The 25,896-nt window shown below is 42.6% G+C and overlaps 1 protein-coding gene across 2 annotated transcripts; it reads right to left on the bottom strand.

Moving 5' to 3' along the window:
- Positions 1-22,704: 22,704 nt before the first annotated feature.
- Positions 22,705-25,505, bottom strand: ifitm5 (interferon induced transmembrane protein 5). Of its 2 annotated transcripts, XM_029758523.1 has the most exons (3): positions 25,160-25,503; positions 23,358-23,575; positions 22,705-23,078 (listed from the first exon to the last, which is right to left on the bottom strand). In XM_029758523.1, the coding sequence occupies exons 1-3, from the start codon at positions 25,364-25,366 to the stop codon at positions 23,069-23,071; spliced, it is 435 nt and encodes a 144-aa protein (XP_029614383.1). In that variant the 5' UTR covers positions 25,367-25,503; the 3' UTR covers positions 22,705-23,068. The 2 variants fall into 2 exon arrangements, with proteins under 2 accessions (XP_029614383.1, XP_029614384.1); XM_029758524.1 differs by lacking the exon at positions 22,705-23,078 and having other exon boundaries at positions 23,354-23,575; positions 25,160-25,505.
- Positions 25,506-25,896: the final 391 nt, after the last annotated feature.

Below are 25,896 nucleotides of genomic sequence, written 5' to 3' on the forward strand. Positions count from 1 at the left end.
ACAATACAACAACAAAAAGAATACAAACAAATATCGGAGTTGTGCCTGTTGTCATAGAGATAGATAGAGGACTCATCAAGGATATAACCCGTTTTAGCATGGACATTGCCATTGAGGGCTTTCACCATTTTAAAGTAGTCAACTGGGTGGGGATTGCTTTGAGTTGGAAGCAATCAACCAATAAAGAAGAAGAAAATGTACTGCTTTAAAATGGAGATGCGTTGGCTATCTGTCAGAATATAGTTCTGCAGGAGGGGTGAAGTCAGGCGCAGGAGACTCAGGTACGTGAAACACGTACTTATTTTAATGAAGGAAAAAAACTGTCAAAAAATAACAAGCCGAAAAGGCAGGGAAAAATATTCCAAAAAAGGAAGACTAACACAGTCTTCTGAAATATATCGGGACGCAGCCCAGCAACCCTAACGCCCAAACTATAAATGGACAGAAAATAAAAATCCCCCAACCTACAATAGCAGACACGAAACAATCCCGCACAACCCCAAACACAAAACAGACAGACTAAATACCCCACTAATTACTAAACACAAAACAGGTGCTACCCTAACCAGACATTACCAAACGAAAACAGAAATGGAAATCAGTGGCAGCTAGTAAGCTGGCGACGACGACCGCCGAGCGCCGCCCGAACGGGGAGAGGCGCCACCTGTGGACGTTGTGACACTATCAAAGACGCTATAATGGTACAGATACAAAGATGTGTCCTCTATTTATCTCTATGGCCTGTTGTTCAATCACGTATCTGCCCTCTCATTGGCTAGAATGGTCCCACCTGATCTCGCCTCCTTCCACCTGCCTTCCATCTTTGAGGATATGTATTTCCATTGTTAGAGCAGTCACTTAACTATCTTGTTAATATAATAGGCAATCTTTGCCATTATATCAATGGCTATCTCTGACTTCCATTCAGGCTAAACAGATTATCAGTGACACATGATGAATGTGAACGGCCAGTCAGTCTCGTCCAGTTTACCTTGCCCAGTGTCACTGCAGACATGGTCATGTCCAACACATAACTGTCCCCGTTGTTGGCTGGCGCTGCCACACGAATGTGATTGGTATCCAGCTTACACTGAAAACACAACAGTGGTGTCACGTCCTGACCAGTAAAGGGGTTATTTGTTATTATAGTTTGGTCAGGACGTGGCAGGGGGTATTTGTTTTATATGGTTTTGAGTGTGTGTTTATGTAGAGGGGCGTTTTATTTATGTTTACGGGGTTTTAGGTTTAGTTCTATGTTGTACAGTTCTATGTCTGTTTCTAGGGTGTTTATTTCTATGTTTAGTATTTGAGATTGGGGCCTTCAGTTGGAGGCAGCTGGTTATCGTTGCCTCTGATTGAAGGTCCTATAATTAGGAGTTTGTTTGTTTTGGGGATGGTGGGAGATTGTTCTTTGTATTGCTGTGTGAGCAGACAAGACTGTTTGTCGGCCGTTCATCGTTTTCTTTTTTCGTGTTAAATAAAATGAGCATTCACATACCCGCTGCGCCTTGGTCCATCCATTATGACGACCATGACAAGTGGATGTTAGGCACGGGCATGCAAATGACCTGAACACTGGTACACTGTACGTGGTACAGCAGTCAACCCTGAAACATGTTTGCAATGCCTCACCTCTTTAGCAAGTGTGGGGAAAACCAGTGGAGAGGTGTTGGTGTATGACATGCCCTACAAGGAAGAAGATTATTATTGGACTAGTTTGTATAATTTAATCAAATAATTACAATAATTCACTGTTAATTGAATGTGTATGATGCATGTCTAGCCTGTTCTCTTTCCCCCGATTATTTCATGGGAAGGGTTGTCAAGGGTTGGATGGAGGGAGATGTGGGGCTGATATTTTGTGACTGTGTCCGATTTGTGCCATCATTTGTACAATAAAAACATTGCCACAAAAACATGAATAATCATACTAATGCAATACATACAGCCACCACTTGGGGGAGACAAAACAAAGCTCAAGCAAGAAACAAGGGGACTTCCAGCGCCTCCAGCAGTTGGTTGGAGCCTGAACACAAAAACTAAACTGACATGTTATCAGTGTACACCTGTAGCAGGTGAGAAATGGATGCTTGTGTGTGCAGGTTTTGCAAGGTAGTGCAGAGACGTATAAGGCCTTAAAACATTTTACTGCAGTGGGCTAAATAAGGGTCACACAGAGTGTTTCTTGGTAGTCTCTTGTGGCTCAGTTGGTAGAGCATGACACTTTCAACGCCAGGGTTGTGGGTTTGTATTCCCATGGGGGACCAGTAAGGGGGAAGAAAGTATGAAAAATGCATGCACTCAATATTGTAAGTCATTCTGGATGAGAGCGTCTGCTAAATGACCAAAATGTAAATGTAGTCTTAAACAAATCTACTTTGAAACAAAAGCATACACCTCACACACATGGTTAATAAAGGGTTTATTAATTATGAAATTATAAAAATATGAATAAGGTTCCACTCATGAGGCTACTACAGGGCGATTTAGTCATTTGACTGCAGGAAAGGGATACGGCTATTCCTAGGTGTTTTAAGTGTTTTTCAATACATTTCTGGCAGGCGTAACCCTGGGAGTACAAATCTTCTCTCTAGCCCAGCACTAACGCGAATTATGAAGAGGGAGGGTTAGACTACTCTAGGTTGTAGAGTTCCCAGTAATTTAGGTTCTATGAGAAGGCATGGCTGTATGTCTCCATGTATGACTCTTCAAAGAAATATCCTCCAGAATGCATACTTACATCTGCTACTGTGAGTAATTCATATTTTTAATGATTTTTAAAGAAGAAGGCCTGTACAGAATACAAATATTCTAAAACATGCAAAAAATGTGGCAAATAAATGTACTTTATGTCCTCAATACAAAGCGTTCTGTTTGGTACAAATCAGGGGAGAGGGGTGGGCCTGGAAACAAAGGGCTGTGAGACAGAGGATTAATTCGAGATACATGGAAAGTGGGATGTATACGGAGGGTGCGGGGCATCAGAAGACGAACAGCAGAGGGGCTAAGAATTTTAGAGATGGGGAAAGGGCCGATTAAACGGGAGGAAAGTTTGTGGGACTCCACCCGGAGGGGTAGATCCCAAGTGGACAGCCATACCCTCTGCCTGAGACGATAACGGGGAGCCGGGATCCGGTGGCGGTCCGCCTGTTGTCGATACCCGGAGGTGGTCTTGAGAACAGCAGACCGGGCTCTCTTCCAGGTACGATGACAGCGGCGGATGAACATCTGGGCCGAGGGTATGCTGACCTCTTCCTCTTGCTCAGGGAAGAGCGGGGGCTGATAACCCATTAAACACTCGAAAGGCGAGAGACCATTGGCTATGCAGGGGAGGGTGTTGCGGGCATATTCCACCCACACAAGTTGCTGGCTCAAGGTTGTGGGGTTGGTGGAGACGAGGCAACGAAGAGTTGTCTCCAGGTCCTGATTGGCTCACTCCGACTGGCCGTTAGACTGGGGGTAAATCCTGGATGACCTACTGGCAGACGACCCAATGAGTGTGCAGAATGACTTCCAGAACCGGGACGAGAACTGAGGACCACAGTTGGAGACCATGTGCACCGGAAGTCCATGGATTGGAAGATGTGCTGTACCATGAGCTGGGCCGTCTCCTTGGCTGAGGGTAGCTTGGGGAGGGGAATGAAATGGGCGGCTTTGCAACCTGTCCACCACAATAAGGATAGTGGTGTTGCCATCAGACAGAGGGAGACCAGTGAGAAATTCCAGCAATATATTTGACCAGGGCCAGTGAGGTGTTGTAAGTGGTTGAAGGAGGCCAGCAAGAGCTTGCTGAGGAGTCTTATTCTGAGCACAGACAGTGCAGGCGGCGACGAACGCGGAGACGTCAGGGACCATGGTGGGCCACCAAAAGCATTGTCAAACAAAAGCCAGGGTCTGACGAGAGCCAGATGGATGTCCGGATGGATCAATATGGGAGCTGTGCTGAAGCGGTGCTTAAGGTCCAGGAACGCCCAGTCAGCAGCTAGGGATCACATGAGCGGGACCTTGGGAGAGTTGAGTGCTGAAAGGGGGGAAGCCAGGGTGCTGTAACCCCAGATAAATTGGCGATAGAAATTGGCAAATCCCAGGAAGCGTTGCAGCTGCACTTTGGACGTTCGTTGGGGCCAATCCACCACTGCTCTCACCTTTCCAGGATCCATCTGCACATTACCAGCAGCGATGATGTATCCAAGGAAAGAAATGGTGGAGAAATGGAATTCACATTTTTCTGCTTTCACAAAAAGCTGGTTCTCCAGGAGACGCTGGAGAACTTGTTGGACGTAGAGAACGTGTTCTTGAGCTGAGCGGGAAAAGACGAGAATGTCATCAAGATAGACGAACACGAACCTGCAAAACACCAGTCTCAACGTCAACGTCCGGGATGCTGGCCTTCTACATCCCAGAGTATTATCTTTTCCCAGATCTAATGTGTTATATTCTCCTACATTCATTTCACATTTCCACGATCTTCAAAGTGTTTCCTTTCAAATGGTATCAATAATATGCATATCCTTGCTTCAGATCCTGAGCTACAGGCAGTTAGATTTGGGTATGTCATTTTAGGCAAAAACTGACTTTCCTAGTTAAATAAAGGTCACGTTGTACAGCTCCAACGAAATCATCTCCAAAATAACGTTGTTGTTTTTTAAACAAGCCATAGAAAGTTGGTTGCAATTTCAGTTTAATCCACCAGAAAAGACAGACCAAATAATACAACAAATATTGTGGTTAAACCTAAATATACTAATTGATAAAACTTTATCAATTGGAAGCTTTAACATGTGAAAGGGGGGAAAAGTATTATTATTATTAACCCTGTTTTTCACAAGCGTAGCAGGCTGTGAATTCTGCAAACAACGTTTCTAGGATGGGCTATTAGCAGGACAATATATATCGTCATATTGGTCATGGCTCCCGAGTGGTGCAGTGGTCTAAGGCACTGCATCTCAGTGCAAAAGGCATTACTACAATCCCTGGTTCGAATCCAGGCTGTATCACATGCGACCGTGATTGGGAGTCGCATAGGACGGCACACAATTGGGCCAGTGTCGTCTGGGTTAGGGGAGGGTTTGGCCGGCCGAGATGTCCTTGTCCAAAAAATAGGCACGGAGGGCTTTTGGTTTCTCTCCCTCTAAAAACAGAAATAAATATTTTGGCCTTTAGAAATATTATTTTGGCCTTTATTCAGATTACAATTAGGTTATTTGAAAACAAAATCATCTCCAAAATATAGTTATTTTTTAAACAAAGTGATTATTATTATTAATTAATTTAGAATTATATAAAAGCCCCTTAGAAATGATCACAGATCAGATTTGCCCTAACGAAAAATGCCCCTTAGATATTAATTTAGAATCCTCCAATCCTTTAAATGTAATTATTGGCGGAGAGTCACGTCATTTCCTTTTTTTATATATATATCCTGTAGGCCTACTGTAGGCGACATGAGTATCACTAGTGTTGAGTAATGTGCTGTTAAAAGTGGTGCGCGATGTTATTCAATTATTGCACCCACACTGCTCACGCAAGCCAACAAGTGTCTGCGTTGCCAAGGGCTAAAATAGAAATCAGTTCTATTCCTGACGCAGATCGCGCTGCAAGTCCTGCCTCTCTCATCTCCTCATTGGTTTATAGAAGCAGGTACCCACGTGCCATCTCCTCATTGGTTATACCCACGTGGGTGACTGAAAGACGGACGAGGTCAGTGGCGGTAATGCACCTAATTTATGAAATTTGCCAATCGCAATAAAAGTCAATAGAAGAAAAAGCCTGGAAGGAAGAGAGATGACTAGAAACGATTCGGTTGACCGTTTTATGTGTGGATTAATTGGCGGAGTAGAGGACCTTGTGCATTTCAGGTAAAATAACAACTCAATGTTTATATCCCAGGACAAATTAACGAGCAACAGCAAGCTAGCTAAGTAGGACAAATTAGCTAGCAAGTGCAAGATAACTAGCCACAAATGTTTAATGCTTTTGGATCTGTCCCCAAATTAATATAATTGGTTTAGAGTTTTGATATTTTAACCTGCGTGTTGTGATCGTGTTTGGTGTGGGGGGACAAAATAAATATGCACGATGGCGCACGCACGCAGACGGTTTGGGTTCCGTGTGAGTGTTTAGTTTTTTGTTTTTCTTGGAATAGAAACACCATAATATTAAGCAAATTAATTAAGCAAAATTTCTTAAAATCAATCCCATATACTATGCTCATACAAAAAAAGTTTTAAATTCTCTAGTACAGCTAATATTGAAGACTATCAAATGCTTCTCAAATATGCCCTCTGGTGGTTAAACTAGCACTAACTAGCATTAATGGCAACAATAGCTGACAATTAAATAACGTGCCAAAGAATTCTGCGGCAGCCCACATGGTGTGCTGCAGTACAACGCAACTTTTACAGGAAGAACCACTGTATATTGTGTGTAGATGTCTGAGAAAAAAATCAATTCAATCAATTTTGTATTCAGGTTGTAACACAACAAATTGTGTAATATGTCAAGGGGTAGGAATACTTTCTGAAGCACACACTTTATTTCACACACACATTCGTAGGCATGCATGCACACACGCACGAGGATGCACATATACTGTATACCAATATACTTCCAGAAAATCACTAGAACGACAAGTATAACCAATCTTGTTTACCTCATGACTTACCTGGTTAAATAAAGGGTCCTGTCCAATCAGGAGCAAGGTAAAATCATGTGATTCACTGTGCACATGATCAGTTTAGTCCTCAACGTCATGTGAAGAATTCAGATATATGGTATTTGATGTAAGTTAGCGTCAAATGACGAACTGCGGCGAAGGGGAGTTTTTCCTAGGGAGTTTTTCCCAGCCACCGTGCTTCTTTCACATGCATACGAAGGGCTATATAAATAAATTTGATTTGATTTGATTTTGCATGGCTTGCTTCTGGTATCCTAACCTCCACCTCCATATCTCAGAAGAGGAAGGGAAGGACCATCCTCCTCAGTGAATTTCATAAAAATAAAAAGAATGAAACATTAAAAAAACTATAATTTTTAGATGAAACTATACTAAATATAGTCACGTCACCAAATAATTGATTAAAGCACACTGTCTTGCAAAGAAGGTCTACAATAGTCTGAACAGCTTTCTGTGGGGTAGCACCATGGTGTAGCCGGAGGTCAGCTAGCTTCTGTCCTCCTCTGGGTACACTGACTTCAATACAAAACCATTGGAGACTCGTGGTTCTCAACCCCTTCCATAGACTTACAGAGTAATTATGACAACTTCCGGAGGACGTCCTCCAATCTATGAGAGCTTTTGCAGCATGAACTGACATTTTGTCCACCCAATCAAAGGATCAGAGAATGAATCTACTACTGAAAGCATAAGCTACAGCTAGCTAACACTGCAGTGCATACAATTTGGTGAGTAGTTCACTCAAAGAGCGAGAAAGACAAAAGTTGAACAGTTTTGAACACATACATTTCTTTAAAAAATGAAGGAGCTAGTTAGCTAATTTAGCCTACTCAAACCCCCGGCTCAAACAGAAAGGGATGCTATGTTAGCTAGCTGGCTATGGCTATCCAACACTGGAACTCTTCCAAGTCAGTAAGCTTTTGGCTTTACTAATTTATTACCATCGGTGTAACTGCTGAAGTGCTTGCTGACTATACACTTTACTGCGTGATTTTAGCAGTTTTACTAATGCATTAGGTCTATTAGCTATGTTGACTATGATGTTAGATAATATGATGACAATGATGTAGGGTGTGTAGCTGTTAGCAGTTATGATATGAAGGTTTTCTTGTTAAGGTTTTTTCACCTGGTCACAGACAGCTGATGTGTTGTGCACTGAAGCACGTAGATGCGAGAAGGAATTACAATGAGCAAAGTGATCATGTTGTTTGTATGTGACTTCTATGAAGGTGAACTGTGATTCCACTATTGTTGATCACGCTAATAATGTTCCCAACACACACATCGCTGTAGCATACTCTACACGCCATCTGTATTTTCCAGAATAGCAAGGTCATGAGACCAGAGTATTAGGTCAACTTAGTTTTGTTGCACCAACATTTGACATACATAACTATAACATCGCTACCTTTGGTCATTAACGGTTTGTGCCTCATAGATCTAGGCTCTAGCTGGCCCACTCAAGGACATTCAGAGACTTGTCCTGAAGCCAGTCCTGCATTGTCTTGGCTGTGTAATTAGGGTTGTTGTTCTGTTGGAAGGTAAACCTTTGCCCCAGTCTGAGATCCTGAGCGCTGTGGAAAAGGTTTTCATCAAGGATCTCTCTGTACTTTGCTCCGTTCATCTTTCCCTCGATCCTGGCTAGTCTCCCAGTTCCTGCCGCTTAAAAACATCCCCACAGCATGATGCTGCCACCACCATGATTCCCTGTAGCGATGGTGCCAGGTTTCCTCCAGACATGACGCTTGGCATTCAGGCCAAATAGTTATTGGTTTCATCAGACCAGAGAATCTTGTTTCTCAGACCAGAGAATCTTGTTTCTCATGGTCTGAGAGTCCTTTAGGTGGCAAACTCCAAGCGAGCTGTCATGTGCCTTTTACTGAGGAGTGGCTTCCGTCTGACCACTCTACCATAAAGGCCTGATTGGTGGAGTGCTGCAGAGATGGTTGTCCTTCTGGAAGGCAGGGGGAGGCAGGGGGTGGTGGTGGTACAGGGAGGAGGTGGTACAGGGAGGTATACACCCTGTGTATATGATGGAGTGAGAGGACAGATGTGAGTTGGGATTACAACTGTTGTTAGTTGTTATATTTATTTTTATATTAATAGTGTTGATTTATACAGTAATTTACTAACGTTAAGTCATTCATACAAGTATTTATCTTGTGCTATTGGAAATTATAATATTATTTTATTTATTTTTATTTAACCTTTATTTAATATTAACCCTAATCTAATCAAAGTTTATTTGTCACGTGCGCCAAATACAACAGGTGTAGACCTTACAGTGAAATGCTTACTTACAGGCTCTAACCAATAGCGCAAAAAAGGTATTAGGTGAACAATAGGTAAGTAAAGAAATAAAACAACAGTAAAAAGACAGGTTATATACAGTAGCGAGGCTATAAAAGTAGTGAGGCTACATATAGACACCGGTTAGTCAGGCTGATTGAGGTAGTATGTACATGTAGATATGGTTAAAGTGACTATGCATATATGATGAACAGAGAGTAACAGTAGCGTAAAAGAGGGGTTGGCGGGTGGTGGGTGGCGGCACACAATGCAGATAGCCCGGTTAGCTAATGTGCGGGCGCACTGGTTGGTCGGCCCAATTGAGGTAGTATGTACAGGAATGTATAGTTAAAGTGACCATGCATATATGATTAACAGAGAGCAGCAGCAGCGTAGAAGAGGGGTTGGGGGGAACACAATGCAAATAGTCTGGGTAACCATTTGATTACCTGTTCAGGAGTCTTATGGCTTGGGGGTAAAAACTGTTGAGAAGCATTTTTGTACTAGACTTGGCACTCGAGAGTAGAGAGAACAGTCTATGACTGGGGTCTTTGACAATTTTTAGGGCCTTCCTCTGACACCGCCTGGTGTAGAGGTCCTGGATGGCAGGCAGCTTAGCCCCAGTGATGTACTGGGCTGTACGCAGTACCCTCTGTAGTGCCTTGCGGTCAGAGGCCGAGCAATTGCCGTACCAGGCAGTGATGCAAACAGTCAGGATGTTCTCGATGTTTGAGCTGTAGAACCTTTTGAGGATCTCAGGACCCATGCCAAATCTTTTTAGTTTCCTGAGGGGGAATAGGCTTTGTCGTGCCCTCTTCGCGACTGTCTTGGTGTGTTTGGACCATACTAGTTTGTTGTTGATGTGGACACCAAGGAACTTGAAGCTCTCAACCTGCTCCACTACAGCCCCGTCGATGAGAATGGGGGCGTGCTCGGTCCTCCTTGATCAGGCCTACCACTGTTGTGTCGTCTGCAAACTTAATGATGGTGTTGGAGTCGTGCCTGGCCATGCAGTCGTGGGTGAACAGGGAGTACAAGAGGCGACTGAGCACGCACCCTTGGGGAGCTCCAGTGTTGAGGATCAGCGTGGCAGATGTGTTGCTACCTACCCTCACCACTTGGGGCGGCCCATCAGGAAATCCAGGATCCAGTTGCGGAGGGAGGTGTTTAGTCCCAGGATCCTTAGCTTAGTGATGAGCTTTGAGGGTACTATAGTGTTGAACTCTGAGCTGTAGTCAATGAATAGCATTCTCACATAAGTGTTCCTTTTGTACAGGTGGGAAAGGGCAGTGTGGAGTGCAATAGAGGTTGCATCATCTGTGGATCTGTTTGCGCGGTATGCAAATTGGAATGGGTCTGGGGTTTCTGGGATAATGGTGTTGATGTGAGCCATTACCAACCTTTCAAAGCACTTCATGGCTACGGACGTGAGTGCTACGGGTCTGTAGTCATTTAGGCAGGTTGCCTTTGTGTTCTTGGGCACAGGGACTATGGTGGTCTGCTTGAAACATGTTGGTATTACAGACTCAATCAGGGACATGTTGAAAATGTCAGTGAAGACACCTGCCAGTTGGTCAGCACATGCCCGGAGCACACGCCCTGGTAATCCGTCTGGCCTCACAGCCTTGTGTATGTTGACCTGTTTAAAGGTCTTACTCACGTCGGCTACGGAGAGCGTGATCACACAGTCGTCCGGAACAGCTGATGCTCTCATGCATGCCTCAGTGTTGCTTGCCTCGAACCGAGCATAGAAGTGATTTAGCTCGTCTGGTAGGCTCGTTTTACTGGGCAGCTCGCGGCTGTGCTTCCCTTTGTAGTCTGTAATAATTTGCAAGCCCTGCCACATAAGACGAGCGTCGGAGCCGGTGTAGTATGATTCAATCTTAGCCCTGTATTGATGCTTTGCCTGTTTGATGGTCAGTCGCAGGGCATAGCAGGATTTCTTGTAAGCTTCCAGGTTAGAGTCCCGCACCTTGAAAGCGGCAGCTCTACCCTTTAGTTCAGTGCGAATGTTGCCTGTAATCCATGGCCCCTGGTTGGGGTACGTACGTACAGTCACTGTGGGGATGACGTCCTCGATGCACTTATTGATAAAGCCAGTGACTGATGTGGTGTACTCCTCAATGCCATCGGAAGAATCCCGGAACATGTTCCAGTTCCAGTCCTGTAGTTTAGTATCTGCTTCATCTGACCACTTTTTTATAGACCGAGTCACTGGTGCTTCCTGCTTTAATTTTCGCTTATAAGCAGAAATCAGGAGGATAGAGTTGTGGTCGGATTTACCAAATGGGGGCGAGGGAGAGCTTTGTACGTGTCTCCGCGTGTGGAGTACAGGTGGTTGCACATTTAACATGTTGATAGAAATTTGGTAGAACTGACTTAAGTTTCCCTGCATTAAAGTCTCATGCCACTAGGAGCGCCGCCTCTGGGTGAGTGGTTTCCTGTTTGCTTATTTTCTTATACAGCTGACTGAGTGCGGTCTTAGTGCCAGCATCTGTCTGTGGTGGTAAATAAACAGCCACGAAAAGTATAGCTGAGAACTCTCTAGGCAAGTAGTGTGGCCTGCAATTTATCACAATATACTCTATTTCAGGTTAGCAACATCTACAGACTTCCTTACATTTTGTGCACCAGCTGTTGTTTACAAATATGCACAGACCGCTCCCTCTCGTCTTACCAGAGTGTGCTGTTCCATCTTGCCGGTGCAGCGTATATCCCGCTAGCTGAATATCCATGTCGTCATTCAGCCACGATTCCGTGAAACATAGGATATTACAGTTTTTGATGTCCCGTTGGTAGGATATTCGTGATCGTACCTCGTCTAATTTTTTGTCCAGCTTTCTCACTCGCCTTCTCCGGGTCCTGACGAGGCATCCGGCTCTTTGTCCTCTGTACCTGCGTCGCTTCCTCTTGCAAATAACGGGGAATCGGGTGTTTGGTGAATGTCCTGTGCGTCCTCCTTGTTGTAGAAAAAATCTTTGTCTAATCCGAGGTGAGTGATCGCTGTCCTGATATCCAGAAGCTATTTTTTGCCATAAGATACGGTTGCAGAAACATTATGTACAAAATAAGTTACAAATAATGTGAAAAAAACACATAATAGCACAATTGGTTGGGCGCCCGTAAAACTGCTGCCATTTCTTCCGCCGCCATTTTAATCATTCTCATGCTTTGTTCATAAACACTATCTAAAGTAATATTATATTCCTTCATCTTGTCATGAATCCCGCTTCCTGAGTCTGTTTTCTGCCTGAGTTGCCTGTTTTCTGTCTTGGAGTCTGTTTCCTGAGGTTCCTGAACGCACCCTGTCTGGTTGCCGGGCGACGAAGCTAGGCGGGAGATCTCTCGATTACCCGCACCTGCATCTCATCTGTATACCTGGTCCTGATCATCACCTCTCCACTTCATAAGCCCTGACCTGACATCCATTCCCTGACGGATCGTTAGCAATGAACAGTATGTTGTGTCAACGTATCAGCCTCAAGTTTACTAGAGTTAGTTTTGTTTTTCTGTGCTTTTTGCTTGCCGTGTACTCACCTCCGTTTACTCTGTCTACAGTCATTCTCCCGGAACATTCACCCCACCCCTGCCTGGTCGTCGGTGGCTTCTGTGACATCATTGGATCTGCCTATTCACTCTCACCAACTCACCTCCGCTGCCCGCTCCGTCTCCTGGATTATTCTGCTTTCACATTTGAGTCTGTAAATAAATACTCACCTTCGTTCAACTCACCTTGTCCTGGTCTGCTTCTGGGTTCTGCTTTAGAGAATCGTGACACATCTCTCTCCTTGAATAGGATCACATCCATCCCCTCTTAAAATAAAGTTCCCTACTTTGTGTAACTTATATATTTAACTGTATTTATTCAAGACATTATCAATGGGGAGTCTAAAGTTAATTACACGTGAGTTCATTAATAGTTCATTCAATCAATAGTACATTTTTTGCATCATCACTGCGAGTCATCATGACCCTCAAAAGCCATGACAGCCGCAGTTTACCTGTGAAGATAACTTTAGCACCGCCCTAAAACCCCTATCCAAATTCGACACAAACCTTCAAGTAGGTATGTAATGAGACATTATATAAACTCTTTATAGTGTTTTACTTACATTTTAGAGGTGATAAGTTGGACAAATCGGTTGAAAAAAGCAGTTTCCCCACACAACACATCTTCATCTTTTTGCTGCTAAAATAAGCTCAAGTGTATGGAACACTGTGATGTACGGAACACCGCTAGCTAGCAGAATCCATCTGTAAAAGTGAAGTTTTACTTTGATGTCAAATCAACTCATATTGTTGCTACCTTCACTGTTGTGCTAGCTAACATGCTACTGAACGGTGACACTAGTATATTGACATGCATATTGGTATTAAAAGACAGCAACGTATTCACATAAAAATATAGGTGTTTAGGCAAATCAGTAGTTAGCTAGCTATCAGATGAATTGTGCAAAAATATGATAGCTAACGTTATCTAGCTAAGCACTAGCCAGTCAGTCAGTGGCGCTACAGATTGAAACTGGTATCAACAAAATGTGTTTCACTCTATCCTATAATACATGACATTGCTAACTAGGCATCATTTAGCTAATAAAATGTTTATTAGGAAGTTTAATTAATAAGTTAGACACTCACAGAACAACATTGGTAGGTAGCTAGCTAAATAGCTTAGTTTCCATTTAACCAACAGATGTTTCTAATCCCCCTGATTGGTCATCAACTGTTACTGGTCTTGGAAATTGTTGCCACAGGTTTGTTGAATCCTGAGAGAATAGTCTGCCAGAAAAAAACCTCTTGCTAACTGTTTGCCTCTAGTGTCAATAAATATTATTGTTGCCAAAGGTTTGCCGCAGATTCACCACTTGTGGCAAACGTTTGCAAACATTTGGCAACATTTTGTGGCACACTATTTTGTTTGCAGGAAGTTGCAGCATTCAAATTCATTTTTGGAAGGGATACTGTTCCTTTGAAATGTTGTATACTGTATTTTCAAATGAATGGGATGCTCTTAGAAATTCAGCTTCATTTTCAGTTTGTGTTGATTTCAAAGTTCCAAAGTGTTTACTATTTACCCAATTTCTACTTCAGACACTGTAAAAGGAACTGCTACAGATGTTACAGTTGTTGCCCTCAGACACAGCTTGCTGCTGTGCGCCTTGCCCAAGCGGTGGGATACACCCTACTCATGTGACTTGTGGTCTGTGTGTGTATGTTTTTTGCCTCTGCTCTCCAGGCACCAACTAAAGTACTGCTAGCCTACTCCTCTGACCAGAACACCAGCACACAGATCCCAGAAGGGAAGGGCCACTCCCTTACTGTTTTCAAATCGTGGAGCCCGGCCTAGCCTTTAATTCTCTGGGAGACTCACATCTGCAACTACTTTGACCCTGGGAAAAAATAGAAAGTTGGCAGCGTGGCCTGTGATTTGGATGCATATACATATCGAAGCCGGTACTGGAGAGGCCACTAATATGACAGAACTGCTAAAGGGTGGGAGGTCGGGAGGGGCTGCTGGAGGGATGGATGGAGGATCTAAAAGGAAAGAGCTAGGCTTGAGTGTTTACTGTACTTCGGTTTTACCTCTGTAACATGTTGGATGGACAGAGACATGTCTACAGACCTTCAACAGAGTGAGATTTGGAGAAAGAAAATCATGACATATTGGGAGTCGTGATCCTACATGTAATTCTATGGTCAAATCGGCACATGAATGAATGTGACAACAGAAATAGAATTAGAATTCTATGAATATGACCGACAAGGCTACTAAACTTACGTTTTGAACAGAAACAGCAACTGCATGTGGACTTTGCATTATAAACTCAAAGCATTGCCCTGGACTTGACTTTGAGATGCGGCTGTTCCATTGATCAAACTATTGTGTAAATTAGGTGGAGTTTTCAGTTAAGTTTAAAAATATAACTTAATTGAAGGAAAAAGTAAGTTCTTTTGACATGGACTTCTGAAGGTTCCTTTAGAAGCTCCTATCATTAATTCAATAGGCAGAGTGATCATTGAGGGGGCATGCTCGGTCCATGTAATGGTACTGTAGGCCTCTTGATAGCAGACTGCTCCTCCCTCTGTAGTGGTCTGCTTGGGCAGCCCTCTGTAGTCAAGGGTGTATTTACACAGCCAGCATGTTCCAAATGACATGATCCACATATAGACAGCAGCACTGAAGGAGGCTTAGAGGCGGGATAACTTCGGAAAAGTCTAATAAAATACACCAGTTTATTGTTTTAGCAGTACCTTCAATGACCCGCCTCAAAATCATCCTTAGCCTTTGAAGCCTAAATCAAATGGAGTTGATCCACTCTGGAATGGTTTGAGGGTCCATATTACATACAGTTCCTGGCCTTCTCAGATACAGTAGGTGACCACAAGGACCAGCCTTGGCCCAGTTTACCGATAGAATTTTGGCTTAAGAGTATTTTAACGATGCATCATTCCAACAATGGCCGAATGTAGCATGCGTTTCCCAAAACACCATGCAGAGAGAATGTTCGCTAAAGCCGGTGTACACTACATGATTTTGGCCCCGCTTTAGCTGTCCCAGACAAGTTTTTGGGACCGGAGACAAAATCCCCATGTTGTTGCCTATTTGAGGGACACACGGCCATCACGATGCTCGTTTAATGTGAGCAGGTCCGAGACGCAATCTGAGGGCTACCAACCCGTCTTTGACAGCACAAAATCTGCAATGCTCTTGTACTGTGAGATGTGTAACGACAAGTTTTGAGAATGGGGAAAAGCAATATCCAATGAGAGCTTGCCAGAGAAGAAGCCAAAGATTATGACGTATCGCATCACACAGAATGTGTAGATACAATCATTGGTGTAGACTCTTTAGCAGGAGCGATGACTACTACTAATATGCGTTTGTACTTGCCTTTAACCAAAGCCAAAGTAACAAATCGTTAGAGCTCTCAGATCGGATCAAATCAAATTATATTTGTCACATGCGCCAAATACAAAAGGTATAGACCTTACTGTGAAATGCGTACTTTTGAGCCCTTAACCAACAAAGCAATTTTTTTTTAAAGGAAAATTTGCTAACTAGACTAAAGAAAAAACTAGTAACACAATTAAATAACAATAACGAGTGTCACATCCTGACCAGTAAAGGGGTTATTTGTTATTGTAGTTTGGTCAGGACGTGGCAGGGGGTGTTTGTTTAGAGTGTTTCGGGGTTTGTTGGGCTATGTTATGTAAGAGGGGTGTTTGTTTTATGTGTTTCGGGGTTTGTGGTTAATGTTCTATGTTAGTATATTTCTATGTTCGTTCTAGTCTTTCGATTTCTATGTTTAGTTAATGGGGTTGACCTTCAATTGGAAGCAGCTGCTCCTCGTTGCGTCTAATTGAAGGTCCTATTTAAGAGGGGTGTTTTTCTATGGGATTTGTGGGTAGTTGTTCCTTGTTTAGTGGTTTTTGCACCTGACAGGACTGTTTCGGTTTGTTCTTTTTTTGGGGGGGTAACCGTATTTAGTTGTTTCTCCTTCTTCAAAATAAAAAGAAGATGAGTATACATATTCCCGCTGTGTTTTGGTCCAATCAATATGACAAACGTGACAACGAGGCTATGTACAAGGGGTACCGGTACTGAGTAAATGTGCAAGGTTATGGGTTAGTTGAGGTAATATGTACATGTAGGTAGGGGTAGAGTGACTATGCATACAGTGAGGGAAAAAAGTATTTGATCCCCTGCAGATTTTGTACGTTTGCCCACTGACAAAGAAATGATCAGTCTATAATTTTAATTGTAGGTTTATTTGAACAGTGAGAGACAGAATAACAACAACAAAAAATCCAGAAAAATGCATGTCAAAAATGTTAGAAAATGATTTGCATTTTAATGAGGGAAATAAGTATTTGACCCCTCTGCAAAACATGACTTAGTACTTGGTGGCAAAACCCTTGTTGGCAATCACAGAGGTCAGACGTTTCTTGTTGTTGGCCACCAGGTTTGCACACATCTCAGGAGGGATTTTGTCCCACTCCTCTTTGCAGATCGTCTCCAAGTCATTATGGTTTCGAGGCTGACGTTTGGCAACTCGAACCTTCAGCTCCCTCCACAGATTTTCTATGGGATTAAGGTCTGGAGACTGGCTAGGCCACTCCAGGACCTTAATGTGCTTCTTCTTGAGGCACTCCTTTGTTGCCTTGGCTGTGTGTTTTGGGTCATTGTCATGCTGGAATACCCATCCACGACCCATTTTCAATGCTCTGGCTGAGGGAATGAGGTTCCCACCCAAGATTTAACGATACATGGCCCCGTCCATCGTCCCTTTGATGCGGTGAAGTTGTCCTGTCCCCTTAGCAGAAAAACACCCCCAAAGCATAATGTTTCCACCTCCATGTTTGACGGTGGGGATGATGTTCTTGGGGTCATAGGCAGCATTCCTCCTCCTCCAAACACGGCGAGTTGAGTTGATGCCAAAGAGCTCCATTTTGGTCTCATCTGACCACAACACTTTCACCCCGTTGTCCTCTGATTCATTCAGATGTTCATTGGCAAACTTCAGACTTGCATGTACATGTGCTTTCTTGAGCAGGGGGACCTTGCGGGCGCTGCAGGACTTCAGTCCTTCACGGCGTAGTGTGTTACCAATTGTTTTCTTGGTGACTATGGTCCCAGCTGCCTTGAGATCATTGACAAGATCCTCCCGTGTAGTTCTGGGCTGATTCCTAACCGTTCTCATGATCATTGAAACTCCACGAGGTGAGATCTTGCATGGAGCCCCAGGCTGAGGGAGATTGACAGTTCTTTTGTGTTTCTTCCATTTGCGAATAATCGCACCGACTGTTGTCACCTTCTCACCAAGCTGCTTGGCGATGGTCTTGTAGCCCATTCCAGCCTTGTGTAGGTCTACAATCTTGTCCCTGACATCCTTGGAGAGCTCTTTGGTCTTGGCCATGGTGGAGAGTTTGGAACCTGATTGATTGATTGCTTCTGTGGATAGGTGTCTTTTATACAGGTAACAAGCTGAGATTAGGAGCACTCCCTTTAAGAGTGTGCTCCTAATCTCAGCTCGTTACCTGTATAAAAGACACCTGGGAGCCATAAATCTTTCTGATTGAGAGGGGGTCAAATACTTATTTCCCTCATTAAAATACAAATCAATTTATAACATTTTTGACATGCGTTTTTCTGGATTGTTTTGTTATTATTCTGTCTCTCATTGTTCAAATAAACCTACCATTTAAATTATAGACTGATCATTTCTTTGTCAGTGGGCAAACATACAAAATCAGCAGGGGGTCAAATACTTTTTTCTCTCACTGTAGATAATAAACAGAGTAGCAGCAGCATATGTGACGAGTGTGAAGTGAAGGAATGTGTGTGGCATCCATGTGCATGTGTGTGTTTTGTGTGTGTCAGTGTGTGTGTGTGTGTTGGAATGTCAGTGTAGAATGTGTGAATGTGTGGTTAGAGTCCAGTGAGTATACATCGATCCTGAGCAAGAGAGTCAGTGCCAAAAATAATAATAAATATAAACAAAATAAGGGGGTTAAGGAAAATAGCCTGGGTAGCCATTTGATTAACTGTTCAACAGTCTTCAGCATGGCTTGGGGATAGAAGCTGTTAAGGAGCCTTTTTGCCTTTTAGCTCTGAAGTTCACAAGCAATGTTATTCAATTCAAAATGTATTGGCTAGATATTTCAACTCTGTAGGCCTATGTCAAGCGTGAATGTCTGACTGAAAATGTTTATGAGGCTACTTTGAGCCACTGCTCGTTCTAGCTACGTTAACAATCTAATCACATCATCACATAATTGTTTTCACGAGACAGCGTGGTATAGAGAAACCTCACAACCAGCTGAAGAATCTTGTAGTGTGTGACCCCTGTCTGTGAAACATAATTTAGTGTGTGCACCACTACATTGGCTAAACAAAAAAACTACAGGAAAGATGGTAGTTTAAGGTGAGAGGCTCAGCGATGTTATGATTTTGAAAGTCGTTTAGTGTATCCACACGGCATACGTGCGTCGTCGAGGAACGTGGCGATACTGATAGGATCGAAAGAAAAGCAGCCCTACTCTCGAATCAACCTACTCCATTCAAATCTTTCCTTAACATTATAATTATTCAACAATACTGATAGGATCGAAAGAAAAGCAGCCCTACTCTCGAATCAACCTACTCCATTCAAATCTTTCCTTAACATTATAATTGTTCTGCAATACTGAGGACGGATCAGCTTCTAGAGAGATATTATCACATATGGCTGCAAATACTGAGGTGGTTTATTCTAATGCTTATGCATTAGGCCTACCCTATAATTACCTTGTAAAAATGCCCTAAATTAAGATTTGTCACATCATCTGATTCTAATGCTTATTCATTAGGCCTACCCTATAATTACCCTATAAAAATGCACAAAATTAAGATTTGTCACATCATTGCGCACACTTTGTTACATATCATGAAATATATTGAGGCAAAAATTACACACAGTAGCCTACAATTAGCAAAATTGAACTCGATATAGGCATGTAGCCAATACTGTATTTATCTTATAATGCAGTCATCTCAGTCTTCATTTGAAGCATATTTTGTATCCTCGGTTTGTAACAATTTCAAAAACAGTGGCAGCTTTGTATTTATAGTCAACTTCATTTAGAAATTTTGGAGGTCACAGAGAGACAGATAAACATCTTGATTCTGTGTTTAGCAGAGATCTCCCATGTATAAAGTGACGCGGAAGGGCAAAATAGCATCTAATGACGCACTTAGCTGTTTTACAAGTGGTCTGAGGCAGCCGGTAAATACAGACGTTTTCAAGTGCAACTTTAGCAAAGATGGTTTTGGGAAACAGCTCAGAGATTTAACGATGCTCCTACAAATATTCTAACGATGAACTTAGCTTTAAGATGCTTTTGGGAAACCGGCCCTGCTCTTTGCAGGAGAACTTCTGAAAAAGGAGCATACAGTGCCTTCGGAAATGATTCAGACCCCTTCAAGTTACAGCCTTATTTTAAAATGGATAAAACAATCTACAAACAATACCCCATAATGACAAAGCGAAAACATTTTTTTTTAAATGTTTGCACATTTATAATAAAAAAAACATCAGAAATACCTTATTTACATGAGTATTCAGACCCTTTGTTATGACACTCGAAATGGAAACAGTTGCATCCTGTTTCCATTGATCATCCTTGAGATATTTCTACAACTTGATTGGAGTCCACCTGTGGTAAATTCAATTGATTGGACATGATCTGGATAGGTAGACACCTGTCTATATAAGGTCCCACGGTTGTCAGAGCAAAAACCAAGCCATGAGGTCGAAGGAAGTGTCCATAGAGCTCCGAGACAGGATTGTGTCAAGGCACAGATCTGGGTAAAGGTACCAAAACATTTCTGCAGCATTGAAGGTCCCCAAGAACACAGTGGCCTCCATCATTCTTAAATGGAAGAAGTTTGGAACCACCAAGACTCTTCCTAGCGCTGGCTGCCCGGCCAAACTGAGCAATTGGGGGAGTAGGGCCTTGGTCAGGGAGGTGACCAAGAACCCAATGGTCACACTGACAGAGCTCTAGAGTTCCTTTGTGGAGATGGGAGAACCTACAACCATCTCTGCAGCACTCCACCAATCAGGCCTTTATGGTAGAGTGGCCAGACGGAAGCCACTCCTCAGTACAAGGCACATGACAGGAGTTTGGCAAAAGGCTAGTCAGGATCGAGGGAAAGATGAACGGCGCAAAGTACAGAGAGATCCTTGATGAAAACATGCTCCAGAGCGCTCAGGACCTCAGACTGGGGCGAAGGTTCACCTTCCAGCAGGACAACGACCCTAAGCACACAGCCAAGACAATGCAGGATTGGCTTCAGGACAAGTCTCTGAATGTCCTTGAGTGGGCCAGCTAGAGCCCGGACTTGAACCCAATCGAACATCTCTGGAGAGACCTGAAAATCAAATCAAATAAAATTGTATTGGTCACATACACATACTTAGCAGATGTTATTGTAGGTGTAGCGAATAGCTTGTGTGCTTAGCTCCAATAGGAACACAAGCATTTCACTACACCCGCAATAGCTGTGCAGCAACGCTCCCCATCCAACCTGACAGAGCTTGAGAAGATCTGCAGAGAAGAATAGGAGAAATTCCTCATATACAGGTGTGCCAAGCTTGTAGCGTCATACCCAAGAAGACTCACTGCTGTAATTGCTGCCAAGGTGCTTCAACAAAGTACTGAGAAAAGGGTCTGAATACTTATGTAAATGTGATATTTAAAAAAAATCTAAAAACCTGTTTTTGCTTTGTCATTATGGGATATGGTGTGTAGATTGATGAGGGAAAAAATGATTTAATCGATTTTAGAATAAGGTTGTAAAGTAACAAAATGTGGAAAAAGTCAAGGGGTCTGAATACTTTCCGAAGACACTGTATGTTCATCCACCAAAACAAGTATGATCCTTGGTCGAGAGTTGTCTGCCATATAGGGTCAAACCTGTGGAAAGATTGAAGAGTTTGACAAGAGAGGAAAATAATAATCGTTATACAACAGGTGTGTCTAATCCTGAATGCTGATTGGTTAAAACCACATTCCAGCTGTGTCTATTCCACAATTTACCACTGGCTAAATCTATGTTAAAATGCCTATTTACTCTGTTCCATCTGACTGCACAATCCACTGTCTCTTTAGCCCAGGCAGGGAAGTTATAAACCTGATCTCCACTAGAAAAAGCATCTAGACATTATCTCACATTTCTTTTAGACTAACATTTAGTTTTCAACAGTGGAGATTTGTATAAACCTGCTGTCTGCCTCTCCGACATGTGCAAGATTGTTTCAATATTCAAATTCGATCTCCAACTGTCCCATAGTAAGTTAATAAATGTGTAGGGGTTAGAGAGAGAGAGAGAGAGAGAGAGAGAGAGAGAGAGAGAGAGAGAGAGATCATTTTTATATATGAAGAAATGTTAATTGGAAAAATGTAAAACGAAATGAAGTGCAGGTAGTTTGCAGTCTTTCCAGCTTCAGTTTGAAGTTATTGTGTTAGCTGTGTTGTCGGCTATGTGCTCTCTCATTAGGACACTGTTGGTCAGAGGAGTCTGAACAACAGTGTCCTAATGAGAGAGCACATTTTCTATGCCAGGTGAAATCACGCCTCATTAGCTCATTGTTATGGATGTATCCAAATAAATGTTACTAGAAAACAGCTTAAACAAATGTTATTCTGTCTGCACTGTTTGATGTGACCGTAAGTTAGCTGTAGTTGGCTAGCTAGCAAGCAAGGGATAAGACCGTTGCCAGCCAGTATGGCTATGGAACATTTAGAAGGAATGACTGGGTCGCATCCATAGATACAGAACAAAAGACTGAACAACTGGGTCGCGTCTCTGGCAACCAAACCAATAAAACGAACGACCAGCCAGCTTTGGTAGCAACCCTAGATTTATTTTTCTGTACTAAAAGGATGAAATAGTATAAACACATTTAGCAAAATAACGTTTTTAATGAAAATATGTCAATCATTATTTGAATATTTTAGTAACCCGTTGTAACAAACACCGGCTTCTCGGGCATTATCACTTATATGTCCCACCCACACATTCAAGATTACTTCGAGGCCGGAATTCAACCATTTCATGTTGAACAATTTGCAACAATTTAATTTAGACACTGTTTTTCTTTTGTTACTGACCTCAAAATTCTGCCTTTAATGTTGCAAATAAACCCATTGATGGGAAAGAAAAATAATGCTGAAACAATTCAGTAGTACAAACCTTCTGTAGTTGTGACATTTTTTATTTTACTTTCTCACATTTGTTTTTCACAAAGGGGTCTAGAAATGGTCAAGATCCAATGCAGTGACAATGATACTAGCCTTTAGCGAACAATACATCTACCAATAAAAATAACAGCAATAATAATACAATAGTACATTAGAACAACAATTAGTTAATGTCTTGCTAATATTTATAAAGGAAAAAAAGTGACCCATGATGTAAAAGAGGTCATTAGTCCGTTGTCAGATGGCTGTTGGGTGGCTTTTAGGGAAGCATCCACCAGTCTCCATCCACCATCTTCTCCTTTAATTCTCTACATCTATCATTCTGTTCTTCCATATCTTCTGTCCACTAACCAGCCTTCAATGTACGCTAAATCGCCCCAAAAACATAAAATATTTAATTGACAGGTTTGCGCATAATCCCCGTTCCAAAAAAGGTTTACAATAGCCTACTACAGCTCACGATTGACTGTCATGCAACACATTTTAAAAGTGCGTTGTTTAAATCTGCATAAATAATCCTCAAGTTTTCAGATAAACCCTGCTCTAAGTTTTATGAGTAATAGAGCCTTTTTTGTGTATTTCAACACTGTTTAACAGGCAGAGTATATAACCCTCTATGTATGTTTCTCTACATCTGTCTCTCTACCTGCTGAAGAGTTTCATGAAGCTCTGGAAGCCGTCCTCTCCGAAGAAGTCGAAGGAGCCCTGTGAGGTGCCCAGGTGAACCAGCAACAGCACCAGCAGCACCACCACCAACAGGGGCACCAGCAGGTTCCAGCCTGCCGCCAGGATGTTGTACCACTTGGCCTTGTCCGAGCACTCCTGGGCCAGCTGCAAGTTCCCCTGAGTCTTCTGGTCCCTGGCCTGGACGGGAGAGAGAAGCAAATGTTAAAAGCAGTGTAAGCGCTTTAATGTAAGTGCTACCCTAAGCTTATTTAATTGAATTGAGAGAGAGCGTGAGATGGAGAGCGAGAAAGTTGATTTATTGATGGGGCTTAGGTTAGGAGAGGCCTCTGATGTAGGTTCTCTAATGTTATCATCATAAAAGGTCTTAGGGTTTTTTTTCAGTCTCTGGATATGGTTCAAATGAAAAGTATGTACTAATAACACAGGTAATATATTCATGTAAAATATGTCTTTTTTTCTTAATATTTAGATCTGTGTCCATATTGTCCATGTGTTTCTAGTGGATAGACTATATGGTTAAAAAAGTGGATAGACTATATGGTTCAAGAGAAAATAGCGTAAATTAATGAAAAAAGCATTAATTAACAATGTCATTTTTTTTTCTGCAACACTTCCAGCTATTGACTTTTTTCACAACTGCCACCAGTTTGCCGACAAAGCATATACAACAAAGACATATTGACATAGTAAAATAAATAAAAGTGTGTAAAAATATAAATAATATTTAATACTGAAACCCTCATATTAAACACCAACGGTATTCACTAAGTTTATGGGTTACATTTAGGATAATGTTTTACAACTTTGTCATTCTATTTTTATAATCCTATTTTACATTACATTTCATGAAATCCTTGAAAGTTTCCAAAATTCCAGTAGTTTACTGGTAAACTTTGAAAGTTACCAGTAATATACCCTTCCTTTTTAACCTACACAGGCCCACCATGTAGGTCTTATGACCAGGTTTATACACCTGTATTTCTTGACGAATACACTGGTTGAAGTCTGCCCTGCTTAAGTTAGTAATTGTACTGGTAAAACATTGGTCTAAGACATTTGGCATATTTCTGGCCACTAATAACATATCTGGTTTATTTGGATAAAAATTAAGTTGGCTTTAGACACTGATTTTAGGTCAGTTTTTCTCCCCCAAATAGTTAGGTTTAGAATTGGAATTGGATGGCAAACTGATCCTAGATCTGTCTACATTCACATTCTCTCTGGTATGGTACCCCTGCTTCCCCCATGCTAGTCTTTAATCTCCCATCAGCACTTGCCTATTAGTAAGATGCCAATTATGCCAGTTTTAAACTCTTCAGTCAGGCTGCCGGTATTCGGTGCCAATCTCTAATTTAGGCTCTGTTTCATTACAGGGGAAGTGATTTTGGGGCACTGTGCCATTCCCAGTCCACATCCCCCATTCCTGTGGTGCAGGACACACAGACTCCCTCATCTAGTTTGGCTTATGGAGAAGCCTTAGACAGCACATGTATCTTACAGGAGTCTCAATATTACTACAGTTACATAGTACTGTATGGCAGCTGTAATCATGGACTTTAAATGGATGCAATTTAACACTAATTATTTGTGTTCAACTTATGCTGGCTGTTCAACCTATCTCTGTGTTGCCTCTATTTTAGCTAACAATATAACAGCTACAACATAATCATTGGTGAGACGGGTTTAAATAGAGACTTGGGGAAAGAGAGAGAGAGAGACATGGGGAAAGTGAGAGAGATATAGACCTCGTAAAGAACTCACCTTAATTGAGTAGATAAGAGCCATGAATCCCAGACAGCAGAAGTTGACATACAGGGTGTTGCACAGGGACCAGACTAGGTAGTCACTGGGTGGCTTCTTGCCTGCGGTGCCCATATTCACCACAGTGGAACCCGCCGGCTTGCGGGTCGACTTGCAGCTGGTGAGAGGGGTGCAGTCGGACGGGTAGTTGTATGTGTGGTTGTCCATTCTTTTGGCTTCTTCAATTCTTGTTGTCTGGTCCTGAATGTCCTTGATTTGTTGAAAAGAAGCTGGCTAATTCTGTGACCTGCCTTGCTCTGCTTAGATGGCGTCTCCTAGTGTGTCATGGCTCCTGTGTGGGGCTTTTATGCCCCTGTGGAGGGTGGTGACAGGGAGAGGGCGCGTTGGGCAGGGACCTGTAGGCCTGTCATTATGTGGTTGGGCCTCTGGGACAGACCAAGGGATAAGAGAGAGCGAACAGAGAGAGAAGGAAAGACTGAGAGACTGGTTGGGCCTCTGAGACAGACAGACAGACAGACAGACAGACAGACAGACAGACAGACAGACAGACAGACAGACAGACAGACAGAGAACGAGAGAGAGAACGAGAGAGAGAACGAGAGAGAGAACGAGGGAGAAAGGGAGAAAGGGAGAAAGGGAGAAAGGGAGAGAGAGAGACCAGTTTGTTGAATTCAGATCAGGGGTCTCTAATTGGATAGATAGGTGTGCAGGTTTTTGTTCCAGCCCAGTACTAACAC

Source organism: Salmo trutta, chromosome 7, assembly GCF_901001165.1.
Source record: "Salmo trutta chromosome 7, fSalTru1.1, whole genome shotgun sequence".
Classification (NCBI taxonomy): Eukaryota; Metazoa; Chordata; class Actinopteri; order Salmoniformes; family Salmonidae; genus Salmo; species Salmo trutta.